Source organism: Eptesicus fuscus, chromosome 5, assembly GCF_027574615.1.
Source record: "Eptesicus fuscus isolate TK198812 chromosome 5, DD_ASM_mEF_20220401, whole genome shotgun sequence".
Classification (NCBI taxonomy): Eukaryota; Metazoa; Chordata; class Mammalia; order Chiroptera; family Vespertilionidae; genus Eptesicus; species Eptesicus fuscus.
This window is the reverse complement of record NC_072477.1, coordinates 38,158,118-38,176,679: the sequence shown is the minus strand read 5'-3', so window position 1 is coordinate 38,176,679 and position 18,562 is coordinate 38,158,118. Positions and strand designations below refer to the sequence as shown.

At 50.3% G+C, this 18,562-nt stretch overlaps 1 protein-coding gene across 4 annotated transcripts; it reads right to left on the bottom strand.

Moving 5' to 3' along the window:
- Window positions 1–314: 314 nt before the first annotated feature.
- BMP4 (bone morphogenetic protein 4) lies at window positions 315–14,383 on the bottom strand. 4 transcript variants are annotated; one of them, XM_054716055.1, is made up of 4 exons: window positions 14,367–14,383; window positions 3,854–3,978; window positions 2,337–2,716; window positions 315–1,329 (listed from the first exon to the last, which is right to left on the bottom strand). In XM_054716055.1, exons 3-4 carry the CDS (start codon window positions 2,707–2,709, stop codon window positions 473–475), a joined length of 1,230 nt encoding a protein of 409 aa, XP_054572030.1. In that variant the 5' UTR covers window positions 2,710–2,716; window positions 3,854–3,978; window positions 14,367–14,383; the 3' UTR covers window positions 315–472. The 4 variants fall into 4 exon arrangements, with proteins under 4 accessions (XP_054572030.1, XP_027997536.2, XP_008137261.1 ...); XM_028141735.2 differs by lacking the exon at window positions 14,367–14,383 and adding an exon at window positions 7,265–7,361 and having other exon boundaries at window positions 2,337–2,663; XM_008139039.3 differs by lacking the exon at window positions 14,367–14,383 and adding an exon at window positions 7,062–7,360.
- Between the last annotated feature and the right edge of the window lie 4,179 nt (window positions 14,384–18,562).

The window sequence follows — 18,562 nt, the reverse complement described above, 5'->3', positions numbered from 1 at the left end:
ATAGAAATGGAAAACAATTCATCCTGGCAATTACCATCTCTCTACCATTCTTTTACTTCCTGTCCCTAGAACTTAACCACCTCCAGTTACCACCTGCTTCTAGCTTTACTTCAATAGGAAAAAAATTCCCACTCAAAAGAGATGGGCAGGAAGAAAAGAGAAAGGATTCTAGAGAAAAGAACATAGTTTACCTTTAAAATAATGACTCATTTTATTTTTTCTTTTTAATATGTAGTTATAAATATATTTTGTCAAAATATATGATCAATATTGTCAAAACATTTGCACATAAAGTCATAAATAAGGTCAAGGTGAATGTTTAGGTTTTTTTCCTTTTTTTTTTTTTTTTTAAAGATAAAAGTCCAGCTATAAGGAAGCAGTCTGTGTAGGGTGTGGGTGAGTGGATGGTAATGTGTGTGTGTGTGTGTGTGTGTGTGTGTGTGTGTGTGTGTGTGTCCAAGGACTGCTGATCTCAGCGGCACCCACATCCCTCTACTACCATCTCCTGATAATTTTTCAGTACCACCTTGTCATACTCATCCAGGTACAGCATGGAGATGGCACTCAGTTCAGTGGGAACACAACAGGCTTTGGGGATGCTGGAATTGACAGAGTTGACCAGGGTCTGCACAATGGCATGGTTGGTTGAGTTGAGGTGGTCAGCCAGTGGAAAGGGGCAGTCCCCGTGGCAGTAGAAGGCCTGGTAGCCTGGTGGGGCCACAATCCAGTCATTCCAGCCCACATCACTGAAGTCCACATAGAGCGAGTGGCGTCGGCAGTTCTTATTCTTCTTCCGGGCCCGCTGTGGGTGATGCTTGGGGCTACGCTTGGCCCTTCTCCGTCGGGTCAAGACATGTCCCCGGCCATCATGGCCAAAGGTGACCAGGAGTGGCCGGAGCTGGGCCCAATCCCCACTCCCTTGAGGTAACGATCGGCTAATCCTGACATGCTGGCCCTGGTGGGTCCGTGTCTGATGGAGGTGAGTCACCTCAATGGCCAGCCCATAGTTTGGCTGCTTCTCCTGGGTCCAGCGAAGGACTGCAGGGCTCACATCAAACGTTTCCCACCGTGTCACATTGTGGTGGACCAGTCTCGTGTCCAGTAGTCGTGTGATGAGGTGCCCGGACACCAGGTCTGCCGGGGGCTTCATAACCTCATAAATGTTTATTCTGTGGAAGCCCTGCTCCCAATCAGGGCCCTGGTCCACCTGCTCCCGGAAAAGTCGAAGTTCTGCGGACGAGATCACCTCGTTCTCAGGGATGCTGCTGAGGTTAAAGAGGAAACGAAAAGCAGAGTTTTCGCTGGTCCCTGGGATGTTCTCCAGATGTTCTAGGCACCGTGGGGAAGGGAAAGAAAAAGAAAAATGCAAAAAAAAAACAAGCACATGAACTGTCTGAGGGATTGAAAAGTCAAGAAACAGTTAAGGGTTGGGTGATGAGTGGTGAATTCTGCTTATATGGTGGAAGCCTATTTGGGGGAAGTAAGGATATCTTTTAAGTTAAAGAAGCAGACAAATGGGGCACGCCAGCCAACTCGGAGAGACATAGCTAGCATTCGGCAAGCACCAAAGACAAAGTATCTCTCAACCTCCTTTATATGTCTAATAATTTCCATGTGTCAACTCCTCACTCCACCACCATCAAGACGCCCCCTTTAGAGCCCTCTTGGCTTTGTGTACCCGGTCCGCTTTACAAGTGGTTGTAAAGAAAGAGAGGGGCCGACAGGGCAGAGAGAGGCAGGGGGGAACATGCCACAACCACCCTCTCCCTCTCCTTCCACCTTCGAGTATGTTCCCAAACATTTCCCCAGCGATCTTGGAAACACAGAGCATGCCTTGTTGATCATGTTACAGAGGGGAAAATAAATTCCAACACAGTAATGATGCTGGTGGATTAATAACTCAGATTTACTTTGGAAAAGAAACATCCGCTAGGAAACATTCAGATCAGATTACAAGGCCCCTATTGAATAAACCTGACAAACACACAGCTGTAACATTAAATTCAGTAGGTGCTTTGGAAAAAAAAAAAGAAGAAGAAGAAGAAAACGGGCATAAAGCCCGGCAGAAAAGGCTTTGATATAGCAAAAACACACCTCTGAGGCTAAGCCCACGTCTGAGTGGTGTCATTCCCCTTCCCTCGGCCCCTCCCCTCTGGCTCCGAAAAATAAATGTAGCCACAGCTCTGGAAATTCTTGGAGGTAGGCAGCCCCGTTCCCCAGCCTCCGGGGATTGGGGGCTTGGAGGTAACCTGAACCTTTCTCCCCCCAGGGCTTCCACCGCCCCACCAGCCAACCCTACCGGCCCTCCCCGGCCCAGACTCGGGGCAGGGACCGACCTTCGTGGTGGAAGCTCCTCACGGTGTTGGCCCGACTAGCGGGGCGCTCAGGGTACTCCAGAGCGATGCTGTGGCTCTGCTCTTCCTCCTCCTCCTCCCCAGACTGGAGCCGGTAAAGATCCCGCATGTACTCCGGGATGACGGCGCTCTTGCTAGGCTGCGGGCGGCGGCGCAGCCCGAACATCTGCAGAAGGGTAGCCTCGAAGTCCCGCAGGAGCTCATGGCTCTGCCCTGAGCGGCGTCCTCCCGCGTGGCTCTGAATCTCGGCGACTTTTTTCTTCCCCGTCTCAGGTATCAAACTAGCATGGCTCGCGCCTCCTAGCAGGACTTGGCATAATAAAACGACCATCAGCATTCGGTTACCAGGAATCATGGTGTCTCTGGGGAGGGGGAGGAGGCGGAAGGTTAAAGAATAAACAAACACCAATAACTAGAGAGAAAGAGAGATGTCTCTGTATATGCACGTAGGGCGAGAGATAGAGGGTCAAGATGGAAAGCAGGTCAGAAAGATCAAGTTTGTGTCTTCTCCCTCACACACACCCCCCCCCCCCTCCATCACCAGCTGCAGCCAAGCAAGGCCCGAAAGTAGGAATTGCCCTGTAATTACTTGGTCTAACTTGTTTACAGTCAAATAACCCCAAATCAGATAGCCTCCATCCTGTTAATCTTTTTTTGTCCCAACTGCTATCTGAGCCATGATCTCAGCTTGGCTTCTCCAAGGATAAACAGTTAACATTGAGGGGGGTAAGAAAGGGTGGGGGAGGGAGAATTAAAATGCCATTGCTCTCCACTTCAGACCTTCAGCCTCTCCCCCTCTTCCTCCACTCCCCCACCTTCTTCCTCCGCCCTCCCAGCCCAACTTCCACAACTTCCAGCTGGTTCCGAGCAGGAGGGAGGGAAAGCAGGGAAGCAGGGCCCGGGGAAAGACACAGGACCGCGGGGTCCAGAGGCCGAGGCCGAGGCCGAGAACGTGGTCTGGGAGCTGACAAAGTGGCTTGAAGGTTTATTTTACTGTGGCTGATGAGTTTGAAATGCCCAGCAAAAAAAAAAAAAAAAAGCATCGGAGCGTGCCCGCTCGCTCGCTCCCAGGGAAGGGGCGGCGGGGGTGAGGGGTGAGGGATTGGTCCCAGAAGCGACCTCAGAATTTTGACAAGCAGCTGGGAACGCAACACGGGGGCATTGGGCACTCCCCCCCCCCCAGGCAAGTGGGAAGCGGGGGGGCTGATGAGCCCATAAGGTACAACCCCGCGATGCGGACTTGCATCTCTTTAGCCCCCTCTCGCTCCGCTTTCCTGCATCGCACCCGGTCTGAGAGGGCGAGTGGGAGCAAGCCGCACTTCCCAGAGAGCCCGAGCGTCTGGAGCGCCGCGGCTGCCGGGCCGAGGAGGCGGCGACAGCGCAGCCAGAAAGCGGAGTGCGGGCTCTGGGAGGAAGGTCCGACGGGAGGGACCCGAGGCGAGCAGGGGTGGAGAGGGCAGAGTGATTCCCGGGAAGGGAAGGAAGAGGTGTCTACTCACTGACAGAAAACAAGGCATATAATAACAGTCCATGATTCTTGACAGCCACTCTGGAACAAACTTGCTGGAAAGGCTCAGAAGAGCTGCTGCCGCGCGTTGCTCTGGATGGCACTACGGAATGGCTCCTAAAATGAATATTTGAATATAATGAGACTCTGGCGCAGACTGGCTCGGTATTTCTTCCAGCCTCTCCGCGTCACGTGAGCGCCGAGGCCCCGCCCCGCGCACGGAGGAGCCCGCCCTCCCCGCGGCGGGCGGCGAAAGGGCCCACAAACCCCGACGCGGCGCCGCCCCCTCGGCAGAGGCCAGCCTCCCCAGCCTTCAGCTCCGGCTTCCCGCGGCCGGGGAGGAGCTCGGGGCTGCGGTCCGCGGAGCCCTCCGCAGGTACCCCAGCCCAGCGCGCGGAGGACGCGGTCCTCGCCTCTCCCCGCGGCGCTCGGGACGTCCCGCCGGGCCCTCGCGCCAAGCGGCCTGAAGCCGGAGGGTCTGGGGCGCACCGCAGGGGGCTGCGCCTTTCAGCATGAACCTGGCTCCTGCGGGGGCCGGGAACGGGGGCGGCGGAGTCTCAGCCTCTCAAAGCCTCACCGCCGAGGGGCACTGAAAGAAAGCGCCGAGGGACACGCGTACGTGCGCGCGTCCCCCGCCACGTCCTCCCCAGGGTGTCCGCGAGGCCACTGTTGCTCCCAGCGACAGCCAGTGACCCGCTGGCGAACGCCTGCCAGCCAGGGCTCCGACAGACCGGGCAGCCCCTTTAGCGCCCAGCCCAAAGCTGCCGACCAAGTCACGCACGGGGCGGAGGGCGGAGGTGGTGGACGGCGATCGACGTGGGAAAGTGGGGAGGGAGCGGCCGCTAAGCTGTTTTCTCTAGTTCCTTTACGGGGAGAATCCCCGCACCGCGCCCCCGCCCCCCCCCCCCAGAGCAGAGAATAAATCCCCCCCAAAAGCGGTCGGCCTTGCCCTTCTGGGCGGAGGCGGACTCCCATGGAGGCGTCGCCACCGCGGGGAGAGGGCGCATCCCAAGTTTCAGGTCTTCACGTCGCCGAGGTTTTACAACTCCCGACCCGATGCAGAAAGGAAATCCCACCAAGTTCCCAGGAGTCGAGAAAGCCGTGAACAGCTCTCGGCCTGCGCTCGACCTCCGTGTCTCCGTCTCTCTCTCTCTCTCCAGCCGGCCTTATTTTTTAAACCACCACTCCCCGCCCCCCCACCCCCGCCACCCCCCGCTACTTCCTCCCCCCACCCCCTTCCTCCTTTGCACCAGCTGCACAGTCGCAGCACATATTTCTTCAGGAATTTGCCAACCCACAGCTCCAGGAGTCACTGGGATGTCCTCACTAACTGAAGATGCTGCACGCGTGGGTCGCTCGGCAAGGGGCCTTTTCGAAAACCTGGCCCGCGCCCATCGGCGTCCGCGTGGGCCCGCTCCGGGGTCCCGAGGCGCACGACTCCCGCTCAAAACCTCCCTGCGCCTCGCCTCTCGCTCCAGAGTCTGTTCCCAGTTCCTGCCTTGGGTCGCTGCAGAGATTGAGGGCTCAGGTTGCCCGCCTTACTCTCCCCCCCCACGAACTTGGGCTTCTTCTTGGGGGCACTCCAGGGAAGCCTTTAGGAAGAGGAGAGAAAAATCAAGCGCTTAGCCCTCCCCCTCCCCCAAACCCCCACCCTCCGGGGCCGCGGCTGCCCGGCGCCGCCCGACACGGAGGGCCGGGGTGCGGAGGCCACGGGCGCCCCTGCGCGACCGTCTCCGCCTGGAAAGAGCCGCGCTGTGTCTTGAGCGGCGTTAGGTCTTCCCGCTGCCGCGCCACCGCCGGGGCTGACTGCAAAAGGGTTGGGGAGGGCAAAAAGGTTTTTCTTTTCTCTTTTTCTTTTTTTTTCTTTCTTTCTTTCTTTTCTTTGAGACGCCAGGAACCCTAAAGAAAGCCCTGTGGGAGGAGTTCCAGAAATAGGAAAAGCAGCCGGAGAGGGGCCGGTCCCTGAGGGGCGAAGGGGCCGTGGAAGGGGCCGGCGCCCGGAATCCCCGGACAATCTCGGGGTGGCTGCGGGCGCGCACGGCGCGCTCACACGCCAAGGCTGGTCGTATTTCCATTTCGGGTTCAGTCAGTGGGATTCATCTCTAATCGCGTTCTCTCCCCCCTTCCCCCCGCCCCCACACACACATTTTTTAATTAAAAAAGATAAAAGCCGAAAGGAACTTTCATCTTCTGAATTTTCCTGGGGGGTGGGGATGCAACTCAAGGCGACTGTCCTATACTTCCTTCCCCGCCTGAGTCTTCTCCCAACACCCGTTCCGACGTCACCTCGGTTTACCAGCTCCCCGTCTTGGGGGCTTTTCGCGTCTCACAAAGCCTTGAGCCCCACGAACAACAGCAAGCCTCACAAGCCACGCGCAGAAGAGGTGCCCAGGAGGCCGCAGGCCCAACTCGGGCCGGGAGGGTCCGCAGGGACTCGAGACCCCGGGGACCCGTTCCCGTCGGCTCCGCGCGGGGAGAGCCCTTCAGAGCCGCGCGTCCGCCGTGCGGCTCGCCCGCGCCTACCTACGGAACACGGCTACGCTGGGAAGACTCTCGTCCCCGGAGCGCCTGGCACCCTGGCCAGCGAGACCCTTACACGGCGAAACGGTAGTGGCGAGGCCCCCGGGATGCTGCAAGCCCACGGTAACAGCTCGGGGAGGAGGTGCGTCTTGCCGCCGCCGTTCGCCAGCTCTCCCCGGCTTCCTCGGGCGGGGGGCCGCGTCGGCTGACACTCCCCTCTGCGGAGCCCCTCGCGAGGCAGAAAGAACTGCCCTCCGCACCGCAGCACCAACCCCGCTAGGTGTTCTCCCTCCACCTGGCCGTCCCCTCACGCTCTCCCGACTTCAGAGCCGACACTCCTCTCTCTCCTGGCCCTTCCCGTCGAGGGTCGACTGATGTTCGCGATCCCCTCGAGACCTCGCCGCCTCCCCAACGACCCCCAACTAAAGGCTTCTCGTCTTCCCCAAACCCACGAAGGGGAAACTAGCCCCGGGGTCGCCGAACGGGGACAGTGGCCTGGGTAGAGGCAGTAGTGTCTTTCCGTGCCAGCATCCCTGCTTATAGCACAACCTTTGGGGGGGGGACACCTTTGGCCCCGACCGCAGCTGGAGTCCCGTGCTTCCCTCCTCCGGTACCCCCCACCCCAAGGATGCGCCTCGGCCCCCTCTGTCCGGCGCCCCTCGCCAGGCAGCCTTGCTCACCATAGATCCCTGCAGTAGCGGGCTCGCCAGCAGCAGCTTCTGGGGACCTCTGAACGGCCGCAGTGAACTTAGGCGAGGGCCGAGGACTGGGGTGCAGCAGGCTCGACGGGAATCCCATGAGGGAGAGAAGCGAAATACAGGGCGCGGAGCAGCAGCAGCGGCGGCGTCTAAGGCTCCTGTCCCTGGGCTGGGATGCCACTCACCTAGCTTCCGGGCCGGGCTCCGCACTCCTTCCCTCCCGCCCTCCTGCTCTGCCCTCTTGCATCTTCTCCTTCCTCCTCTTTCCCTCAGTCTTTCTTTCTTTCCGTCCTCCTCTTCCCCGGCTGCCCCTCCCTTCTTCCCTCCTCCCTCGCTGGCCTCCCTTTCTGGGATGGGAGCCCCGCCCACATCCTCCCCTCCAGCCGCCGGGCCTGGCCTCGCAGGCCCGGGTCCCGGAAGCCCGGGCAGCGCTGGAGTCCGCAGCTGCCGCTGGGCTGGGACTCAGCTGCCTCCAGCTCTGGGAAGCGGCCGGGACTCACCTGGGGACCACGTGCGTAGGTACTAGAAAGCATGCACCGACTAGTCGCAGTACCTTCCAAAAATACCCATGGGAGTCTGGGCTTCCCTGAGTTTGGAGTAACTGCTGCCCAAACTGATGATTAAAACATTGAGTAATCACCGTTTACCCCGAGTAATTAGAGATAATGAAACACCTCTAAAATCAGGTTATGGAGAAAGGAGCTGTTGGATTGGTTTAAAGGGTGGCCTTCCATAAACTGTTAAAGGATTTCCAAAGGTTGAGAAACAGGCTGTGCACAGAGTTGTGTGCCAGAGAGAGGTACTTCTTTGGCTATTAAAAAGGTGACTTTCCTTCCAAAACAGTTTTTTTTTAATTCTTCTTGTGGAAAGCCTTGGGGATGACCCTGAGAAGGACAGCCCCAATGAACAGTCCACCAGGCCTATCCCTGTGGAGGACGGAGATGGCTTGGAGACTGACTGGGGCCACCTTTTTTTTACAGTTAGAAAAGTCTGTTTATAACTCAGAAGCCCTCTAAGAACCTCCACAGCAGTTATTTTTGTTGTTGTTATTGTTTTGTTTGGTTGGTTGTGGTGCACCTAGGAATCCTTAACCTCCATAAACTGACCTTCTGAGGGGGTAACAACCACAGAAGCAACAACCTTTTTGGCCACAGGGAGACAAAAGATACCCTTTGGTTTGTTTTTTAAAGGAAGAAGGGGGATGAGGAGTGGGCCCTTTCCTACAAGAAAGTGCTAGTAATCATATTAGCAGGGAGGTGGAATGTGTGGCTTTAAAACCTTCCCAAACAAACAGGAGCTAATTTCACACAGTGCCTCTGATGGAGCAGTGGGGGAGATATCAGCATCATCTCCCTGTTCTACAAACATGGAAGGGGAAGGACAGCCAGGTTAAAGGGACTTGCCTAGAGCCCTAAAGTAAATCACAACCTCTGCTCTGGAGTCCTGAGCTAATGCCACAGGGTGGGGCTGAGGGTCACAGCCCCGAGCTCCAGGTAACCAGGCCTGTGCTGGAGGACTGAGCATTTCCTGTCCTGGTTTTCTTTTTCTGGCATAGACATTACACTTCACTGTTGCAGCAAAGCATTTAGGTCTTGACTTAAACAGATACTGGTCCAGAGTAGCTTTTCTATACAAACTTTACAGTTACACACCTTCGATATTTAGAAAACAGGAATTACGAAGGGTAGGAAGTACATGAGATCAGATAAACAACTGTGAGAGCAGGGCCACAGCATCCTGCCATCTTTTCCAAGTTGGGCCTGTGAGGTCATTTAGCCCAATAATGCATCAAACAACAAAAACAATCGGTATAATTTTGGGCAAGTCCTTTAATTCCTACGGGCCTCATTTTTCTCATTTGCAGAATGAAAGGATTAGGCCAGATAATTTCCATGCCCCCTTTCAATTTGAATATGATTTAATTTCTTAATTGAGATTTTATTAAACATCTACCTTCTTTCATTTTACATCACTTTGAGCCTACCTCCTCTAAGAACCTCTGATTAAACAGGGCAGGGCAATACCACCACCCTGAAAGGATGACTGACAGTATCCCTCCAGCTTCCAACATAATCAAAATTACATTAATTATTATTAATAATAACCCAAAATTAAAACCCCATTAAATAGTTACCTAATGTCCATCCTGGGGCATTAAGCAGTGTGTTACTTTAGCACACTGACTGGAGTAAAGACAGATTCAATGTTCACTGAGCCCCCTAACCAATCACTATTGTTTCAATCATTAATAAAATATGTTCCTTAATATTTAAACTCAAAAACAATAGGGATATGCTGTGATTAAAAAGCAGGGCTTCATTTTATTCTAAGACAACAGATAATTGTTTGTTTTTTTAAACCCAAATGTGTTTGGATGACAGGTATTTTCTCATTTTATTAAAACCCAGGCAATAAAATAGCCAGCCAGGAACCCAGGAGTTTCTAATGAAGCCCCCTGACATTCCTTGGTTAGATCCTGACATGAATCTTTACATGCTTGGTGGGAGAACTCGGGTCCAGATCTCTTGGGACAGCTTTATGTCTAGCCCATATTTGAGATGGGTGCATACCACCTAGTATAAACTCCTTTTACTTGCTCCTTTTTTCCTTTCTCTCAAAGAACAAATTATTTGTTGGTTAGAGAGCTTACACCAATCAGAGTTGGTGAGGGCAACTATCCAGTCTTTTCCCAGCTCAAGCTTTCTTGTGAGTTGTGGTATGTTTATAGAACACTAGAGGCCTGGTGCATGAAAATTCATGCACTGGAGGGGGGTCCCTTAGCCCAGCCTGCCCCCTCTCATAGTCCGGAAGCCCTCAGGGGCAGGAGGCAACCTGGCAATCAAGGGAAGGCGATGCCCCATCACACCTCTGCTGCTGCCACTGCCAGCAGTGCAAGCCTTGGCCAGCCCTGGTTACCTTAGCCTCAGGTGGCCCTGGGCAGCTGGGCAGCCACCATCCAAGGCTTGCCTGTGCCTCGGGCTGGCCCTGGGGGGCTGGAGGGCTGAGGGGACTGGGGGACTCCAAAGGCAGATGCATGGAGCAGCCGGGCCCGTCTCCATCTTGTGGCTGTGGGTGCTGCCATCTTTGAGGGTATGGCAGTCAATTAGCATATTTCCTCCTTATTGGCTGTGGGCACCACCATCTTTGCGACAGCATGAGGGTCAATTAGCATATTCCCTCTTTATTAGATAGGATAGTATAGATGAACCAATGAAACTGTACCCTTAAAGCATATAGATTAGGAGGAGAAATCCACCATATATTTTAAGAGCAACTATCTCCTCTGCTGCTACTCTGAATGATGGGCATTCATTTGTTGTTTTCCTAGAGAGCATTAAGAGAGAGTAGCTGGACAGCAAGCCTGCAGGACAGCCTTTCTCCAGGTATGTTCTGAGGGCCATACACTTCAGAACAAGATTGGATGTTCTGATAAAATACAGATTTCCTGCTCTGCCTGCCTGAGATCTGGCCCATGAAATTTACGTATTTCATAATGTTTCCTGATGATTCTGAGCACACTAAAGCTTGAGCACTACTATTTTAAACATTATTTCACTTATATTTCCAGGCCTGATAGATAGCATTAAAAGGCTGATACCAGACATTACCAAACAAGCAAGGAATATGCTTGACTTGTGCTTTGTAAACTGTTATGGTAATTGCAGAATTACTATGCCAGAACACATGAAATAGGTCTTTACAAATGACAAGATTTCTAATCCTGTAGAGGTAGTAGCCCTTGCTTCTAGGTCTTCGATTAAGAATAATATCAGATCTTCAAACCTTCTTTGCCAGTTAAGTGATGGTTGAAGCTATGTAAGGGTACTTTGAAAGAACTCCTAGCACCAATGCTGACTTTTGAGAAGCAGTAAGATAGATAAACTGGAATTGGAATTATAAGAAGCAATAAGATAGATAAACTGGAATTGGAATTAACTCAGAAACTGCCCAGGACCGTTCATTTTTCTCTTACTAATATTTACCATTAGTTACATATTTGCTGTCTAGCCATCACAACACCCCTCCTAAAGTCTCTGTTCCAAAGATGAGAATCTGAAATTTAGGGAGGCCATATGAGTTGTTCAAGGTCACAGAGCTAATAGATAATAGGCCAAAAATTCAGACCAGGTCAGTTGGTCTCTCTGCCTCCACAGGTCAAGAGCTGGGATTTCGGAGGGCTGGATCCCCATGGCCATAGCTTCGGACTAAACAATGCCTGTCCTGGAGGCTTTTCCCAAGGCCAAAGCACCAGCTGCCGCCCCATTGTTACAGCCTGCTATTACAGAGAATTTTAGGATATTTACCCAGTTCTTAGAAGGACACACTCAAGACCCAGAAACATACCTCCTTTGGATCTAATTACAAAGCCCACAAGAGGGCAAGACTTTATGGGACCTTCTCAAATCTTGACAAAGAAGCTGCTTATCTCTCCTGGGTATCAGTTTCCTTACTATACCTGTAGACTGTGAAGATTGACCAGGCTCCTCACAGGTCTTTCTCAAGGCCCAAGACTGAGAATCAATGTATCTACTAGTTAAAATCGTGGTCAAATAGCTTAAACTCCAGAGTAACTGGTTTCCCCACTTATAATCAGAGAATAAAAATGTCTATTTCATAATGGTCTTATAAGTATTAAATGAATTAATGTAATAAAATGGCAGGCACATAAGTGCTCAGTATATATTAGTTCTTCTTCTTTGCCAAGAAAATGATTACATGAGCAAAGTAGGCGAAGAGCTACTCTGATATTGAATTTTATTTACAGTTAGTGATAAACTTTTTAAAGGAGGGGGTTATATCTCACATTTATCTTGTAGTCATTAGTGCTGCACATATCTCGGTGTTGATTGAATGAAGGCTGTTTATGTGAATCAGCATTCACTGAGTTAACACTCAGTGGGATTTGTCTACATAGATCTGATCCAGGAACATATCTCTGCCAAGATAACTAACAACTGACAACGTGACAGTCATAACTACTGAGAACAAGGAAATTATGGACTAGAGGTTATATCCAAAGCATTTTCCATCTCTGATTTTTCTGATGCCTAGCACTTCTGACCTTAAACAGTTGTTCTCTATCCTTCTTGCTGAAATGTAAACCCATTCCCCTTTCTCTGGTCTGAAGAAGAAATTTATACCTGATTGCAAAGTTCTCCTTCAAACATTTGAGACTGTTGCCAACCCTAGATATACCTCACTCAAAGCTAAATAATACTGGATTCTCACTGAATAGAATAAAATGCAATACTACTTCAATTCCCCATGCCTTAAATTGTTGTCTCACTACTCTCTGGAATATGGTTCTTTTTTTTTTTTTAATATATTATATTGATTTTTTACAGAGAGGAAGAGAGAGGAATAGAGAGTGAGAAACATCGATGAGAGAGAAACATCCATCAGCTGCCTCTTGCACACCCCCTACTGGGGATGTGCCCACAACCAAGGTACATGCCCTTGACCGGAATCGAACCTGGGACTCTTGAGTCCGCAGGCCGACGCTCTATCCACTAAGCCAAACCGGTTTCGGCAAGGAATATGGTTCTTTTTATTTTATTTTTTTAAATCCTTCAAAACAGACCATCAAAAAATGGACAGATAACTCTAATCAAAACTCCAGAGAGATTAGACAGATGAGAAGACTGCTTTTATGTTTTAACATGTTTAACATGTGGATGGCAGACAGGGCACGGCTATTGAAATTCCTCCCTTTCTAAGGAAGGGTTATCCCAAAGAGGATGGGATTGGCACACAATGAAGGAGATTTGGCTTCTTCCTGTTTTAGCCTTCTTCTGCTAAAAATGGTCAATGGCACCCACCTGATTCTACAGAAGGCATGTCATTTGGAAATAGGTTATTATAGAATGGATGGAGAAGGTTCAGACTGGAATGTCTTCATTCTCAGCACACACATCCTTCACGTTCTCTTTCTCTCCCTGTTGTGCCTGAACAGTATGACCTGGATAAAACTGCACTGCCACTATGGGGATGAGTTTTGGGAGCAGCAGATCCTACATGGACATCAGGCTGTACCAAATGAGTTGTGGTTTCCCAGCCAAATGTCAATTGGACAACACAATCTAACATTCTCCCCTCAATTCACGCTCACAACTTTCTAGTCTTTTGCAAGGAAACCGTTGTCCGAAAGGGGTATGTGACCCAAGAAATTTGAATTGTATAAATAAAACTTGGATGTTTTTACAAATAGTCTAAATATTTCATGTCCTTGAGTTAGGTGGGGGGAAGAGTTATCTTCAAGAATACATGTATATTATTTGTAATCCCCTCAGGGATTATGTGCCAGTATAGATGTAATGAACACTCAAAATGCTCGCAATGTTCATTTTGTGAAAATCCATCAAGTTGTACACATGAGATCTTTGTACTTTCCTCTTCGTGTTATATTTCAATAAAAGTTGCTAATATGCGTTTGAAATGATTTTTTTAAAGTTATATTCTTTGACCATCCCTTAAGCCCACTAGGAAGAGACAATGTTTCTAGTCACCCCAGGTAACCAAGGGGTTGCACAGGGTAAAACTAGGAGATCTGTAGTCTGATGGTGGCCACCACACCAGTGAAACAGGCCCATGGCTTCAGGGAAGCCACTCCGGGGCCTCCCAAAGACAAGCAGTTACACCAATCCAGTCCTGGCCACCGGGGACCAGCGCAACCCACAGTAGAGGCCGAGATGCCCAAGGTGCTCAGCATTTCTCTCAAGCCAGGGGAGGGCAGGGACGCTGGGCCAGAAAAGAAGCAAGCGCCCAGAAGTATCTGAGCTTTGTATTCAGCCTTCCTCCTCCTTGACTTTGGCTGAGAGGCTCAGACTGGGCACTGCAAAGAGTCAGACCCTGGGGGGCGGGAAAGGCAGGCACCTCAGACACGCGTTTTTTTTAAGATAGAAATGCTCTAAGTCCAACAGAGAGGTAACAGCTTCAAAGAAGTAAGCTTCATCCTCAGATTCTAGGAGCCCTGGGCTTGGAGAAGGGGCTGCGTCCCGGATAGTAATAGAGAAAACAGGAGCCCGAAAGGTCGCCTCTCTTGATGCCTCACCAGAGCCGAGCCCACGCAGAGAGACAGGTCTTCAGTGCGGTTTGGCCCCTTTTGAGGCCTTGCGCCCCAGGGCCAGACTCAGAGATCACGCAAATTCAAACTCAAAAGGAGTCAGAGAAACCGAGGAAAGGTGTCGAGGGGCTGAGCTGCGAGGAAAGCAAGTGTGAGGTGGGTGAGGGGTTGCGGGAACCCGCGGACCCACGTTGGAGAAGCAGCAAGACGCGCGGCGCTCTCACCTCCTGCAGGCAGATGGAGAAGGAGGTGCGGACATCCAGAAATCCCGAGGCACGCTGTCCCTTCGCCACTGCAGATGCGTAGCAGGCCGGGGACCAGAGCCTCGCCAGGCCCAGGGCCTCCCCACTCCCTGCTGGCGGGCCGGCGGGATCCTCAGGCCAGCTCGTTACCCCCCGCGCCCTCTCGGGTCCCACGCAGGGTTGGGCTTCACCGCGCGCGTCGCTGACGCCCCAGGGTCATCCGAAGAGGCCCGGGAAGCTGCCGCGCCCTATCCTCGGGCACTCCTCGCGCGCCCCCGCGGCGACGCTCCATTAAGGGGCCCAGAGTGTGGGCGCAGGGTGGGTGTCGGTCACCCTGCCCGCCCGGCACAGCGGCCCGCGCGCTTCCCGCAGCCGCGCAGTCTGCGCCGCCTCCGCAGCGGCTGGCCGCGGGCTCTCGCTATTTTTAGCTGGGCGCTGCACCTTCCTACCTGCAAGAGCTCGCCCCACTCTCAGACTCGTTTTGCAGGATTTGTGCCCCAGGTGGCTAATCTGACCCACACTGAATAAACAGCAGGCGCCGGGGCAACGGGGCGAGCCGCGCACAGAATTTACAGAGGCTCCTCGGATGCCCAGAGGTCTCCCCTCTTTCTCCGTCTACCTGGACGTGGAAACTCGGGGCCCTTCCCTGAGGAGGGAGGACGGGAAGGGAAGGTAGAGAAGGGGGCAGGGGGTCCTAAAGTGCTCCTGGGACAATTTGCTCCTGGTCCTTGCAGTCCCCCCTCCACACACACACACACACACACACACACACACACACACACACACACCCTTGGATGTGATGGAACACAGAGTACAGAAGTCCCGATTATACTCGCAGAAAATTAAATTTAAATCTGGACAGTATTTGTTAAGCTTCCTTCCCCAGCTAACCACCCCCTCCACTGCCCGTTCGTCTTCTGCCATGTTTTCCCCATCAAGTGAGGAAAAAAGTGTGTCTCCCCCGGTGTCTGAGCTCATGGGATCTGATGTTTCTACTTGCCAAGCCCAGCAGTGGTACCTGCAGGTTTATGCAACAGTAGGGAGTGAGGTGTTCAGGCTAGGAAGAGGGGGAGCAGGGACCTGGCCTGGAGAAGGCCAGCAGTCCTGTGAGGTGTCTGGGGGGGCTTCAGATAGAGGGCCAGCGGATCATTGCAAACAACCTTCTCTCAGGCAGGTTACAGATGAAACTTAACAAGGAAACTTCTTTATTTGGCATAGAGAGACAGCAGGTTGGACTTTGAAGTCTTTGTCCCAGAATTCTGTTTTCATTCTGAAAATGTGTCTGTTCCTTTTCCACTTCCTACACTTTAGGGTTTCAACTCCAGGTAATGGATAAATATGCCTTTCTGTGCCACTCCTGCTTCTGACTAGTTCTTTAGCCAGAAGCCGAGGAGTTTGGATAATATGGGTTTATTTCCCCACCTGTAGGGAGGATCCAGGAAAAAAAAAAATGGGGCTAGAAACTGAAGGACTAAAAACTAAAAGTCATAAGGGGAATTTAAAGTGAGTGCTGCCTTCCTTTGTTGTATTTCAATTAAATGCTAATCTGTTTAAATTAGGGATTCTTAAACTTGCTATGTGGCCTCATTAAAGATCTCTACACAGATTTCAGGGGATCTGTGAAAACCACAATATGTATGCATACAATTTGGGGGATAAATGTAAAAGTGCATGGAGGTGGGGCATCATTTTACCAAATTCTCTAAGGGATTTGGGACCCAGAAAAGGTTGGGAAACCTCTAGAATATGGTACATGTGTTAAATCTTTCTTGTTGGGATAATGCCTCCAAGTTGCATACAAGCAAACCTTGATTTGGTGGCACAGAGCTTGCACACCCAAGAGCAGAAAGTTCTTAAGTCTTCACTGAGACAGCAGGGCCAGTCCGCACAGGGGAAAGGCCTCTGGCAGAGGCCCGAAAGCAGAAGAGTGATTGGGAACCCAGATCCTCGCTTACCACTACCTACCCACCCAAGACTGTGGAGATTCTTAATTTGTAGATCAAGTCCCAGAGTGTATGTGAAACTAATTTACAGATCACAAAACACATGGCTGGTGGCACTTATGAAAATAAATGCTGATGGGTTTCCTCATGCTTGTTATAATTAGATGAACAATTATGTAAATAATTATAATTATGTGAATATTTGCATATTTTCTCCAACTTAGAAGGAAAATGAACATGCTTTGGATTCCTAACCATTTTGTTAGGCATATTCATGTTTCATTATCTCATTTAATCCTTGAAACAATTTATGGCTTATATGCTATAGTTATCAACCCCTCGCCTCCCCCCCACCCCCACTTTCCTTTAAACATTTGAAGAAAGAGAGGCATAGAGAGGTTAAGTAAATTGCCCAAGGCCACCCAGCTAACAAACACCAGATTTCAACTCCAGATGAGGTCTCTGCTTTAGAGAGGGAAAATTAGAGAAAGAACAAATTTTGTTCAGATTTAGGTAAATTTAATCCCTGTGGTATTTGTGCATTCTGTGCAAAAGTACAAGAGGTTGAAGTTGAGCAGCTACACTTGGGATGATGTGTCTTCTCAGACACCCTTTGCTGGAAAACTGTCTTTAACCCATTCACTTCCTTTTCATTTCTTCCATAGTTGAGGTTCATTGGCATCTTAATAGAAGTTTATACACATAGTTTCTTATTAGTGCCATCTATGCTTCAACTAATTAGGCAGCTTGAGAAAGGAAAGAACACCTCTGTGCTTCATGCTGTGCTTCCAGTCGCCCTTACAGTAAGAACTACCATCTTCAGCAGATAACAGCTGGCAAAACTAAAACCCTCCTCCAAAAGGGTTAAATATCTCACCAAAGTGAATTAGCAAGAAATGTAGCTGGGTTTTTTTTTCTTTTTCTTTGTTTGTTTGTTTGTTTGTACCACCTACACCTAATTATAGTGCTGATGTAGACTAAACAGATTCATTTTGCTGTTCCCTAAGATATGGGTACATTAAAGAACGACCACTGCACTGGTCCACTTTCTTTGGAACACTTTCTTATGCCTTTAGCATTGGTTTGTGGGTTTGTTCAACAGACAGTTCTCCTATTTTGTTTCTCTTTAGCATAAAATCCATAATACCAAACTCTACACTACATGGTTGTGGAAGCTCCAGAGAGCGGGCAGACATCTGTTCTTGATCTTTAATTATGTTTTAATTATGGCTTGAGAACCAGTATCACAGAAAATGATGCCCAAAAGCAAAAACAAAAAAATTATGGATCATAGTAGGCACTTTGCTAAAAAAAAAAAAAAAAAGATGAATTATGGTATGTTTCTCTACAGAACTCAGGTTACTGGACTGTGATAATAGATGAAAACGTCGTCTTAGTAACATGCTGGTACTTTAACTTAAACAAGGGGAGAATGATGAAATGACTTTTAGAAGTTCAGTAGTTGGTGTGGTGTCAGTTTTTAAAAAATGAACTTAAAGTCAGATAGCTTGGTTTTAGATCTATCTCAAACCAGTTCATACTATATGTATGGTCTTGGATATTTTATGTCTGGAGGCTGCCATTTCTTCGTGAATTAAATGGGCTATATGATCTCTAAACTTCAGGTGTCAATAAGCTTTTTATGTAAAGTACCACATAGCAAATGTTTTAGGCTTTGTGGGCCAATATTGATCCTGCCATTTTCCCTCTTCCTCCTCCTTCTATTTCCCCCACAACTTCTTCTTCCTTCACCCTCTCTCCTCCTCCACCTCCTCTTCCAGTTGTTTACAGGTATATAAACCATTTGTATTAGTTTTCTAGGGCTTCTGTAACAAAGTACCACAAACTGTGTGGCTTAAACAACAGACATTTATTGTCTTGCTGTCCAAGAGGCTAGAAGTTAGAGATCAAGGTTTCTATCAGCAGAGCTGGCTCCTTCTGAAGCTGTGAGGAAGAAACTGTTTTATGCCTCTCTCCTAACTTATGGTGTTTTGCTGCAATCTTTAACATTCCTTGGCTTGTACACACTTCACCCTGATCTTGCCTTCATGCTCATGTGGCATTCACCCTGTGTGTCTGTGTCCAAACTTCTCCTTTTGTAAGTACACCAGTCATAGTGGGTTAGGGACCCACCCTGCTCATCTGAACTAATTACATCTGCAATGACCCAATTTAAAATTGAGGTCATGTTCTTAGATGCCAGGGATTAGGACTTCAACACATGGATTTTGTGGG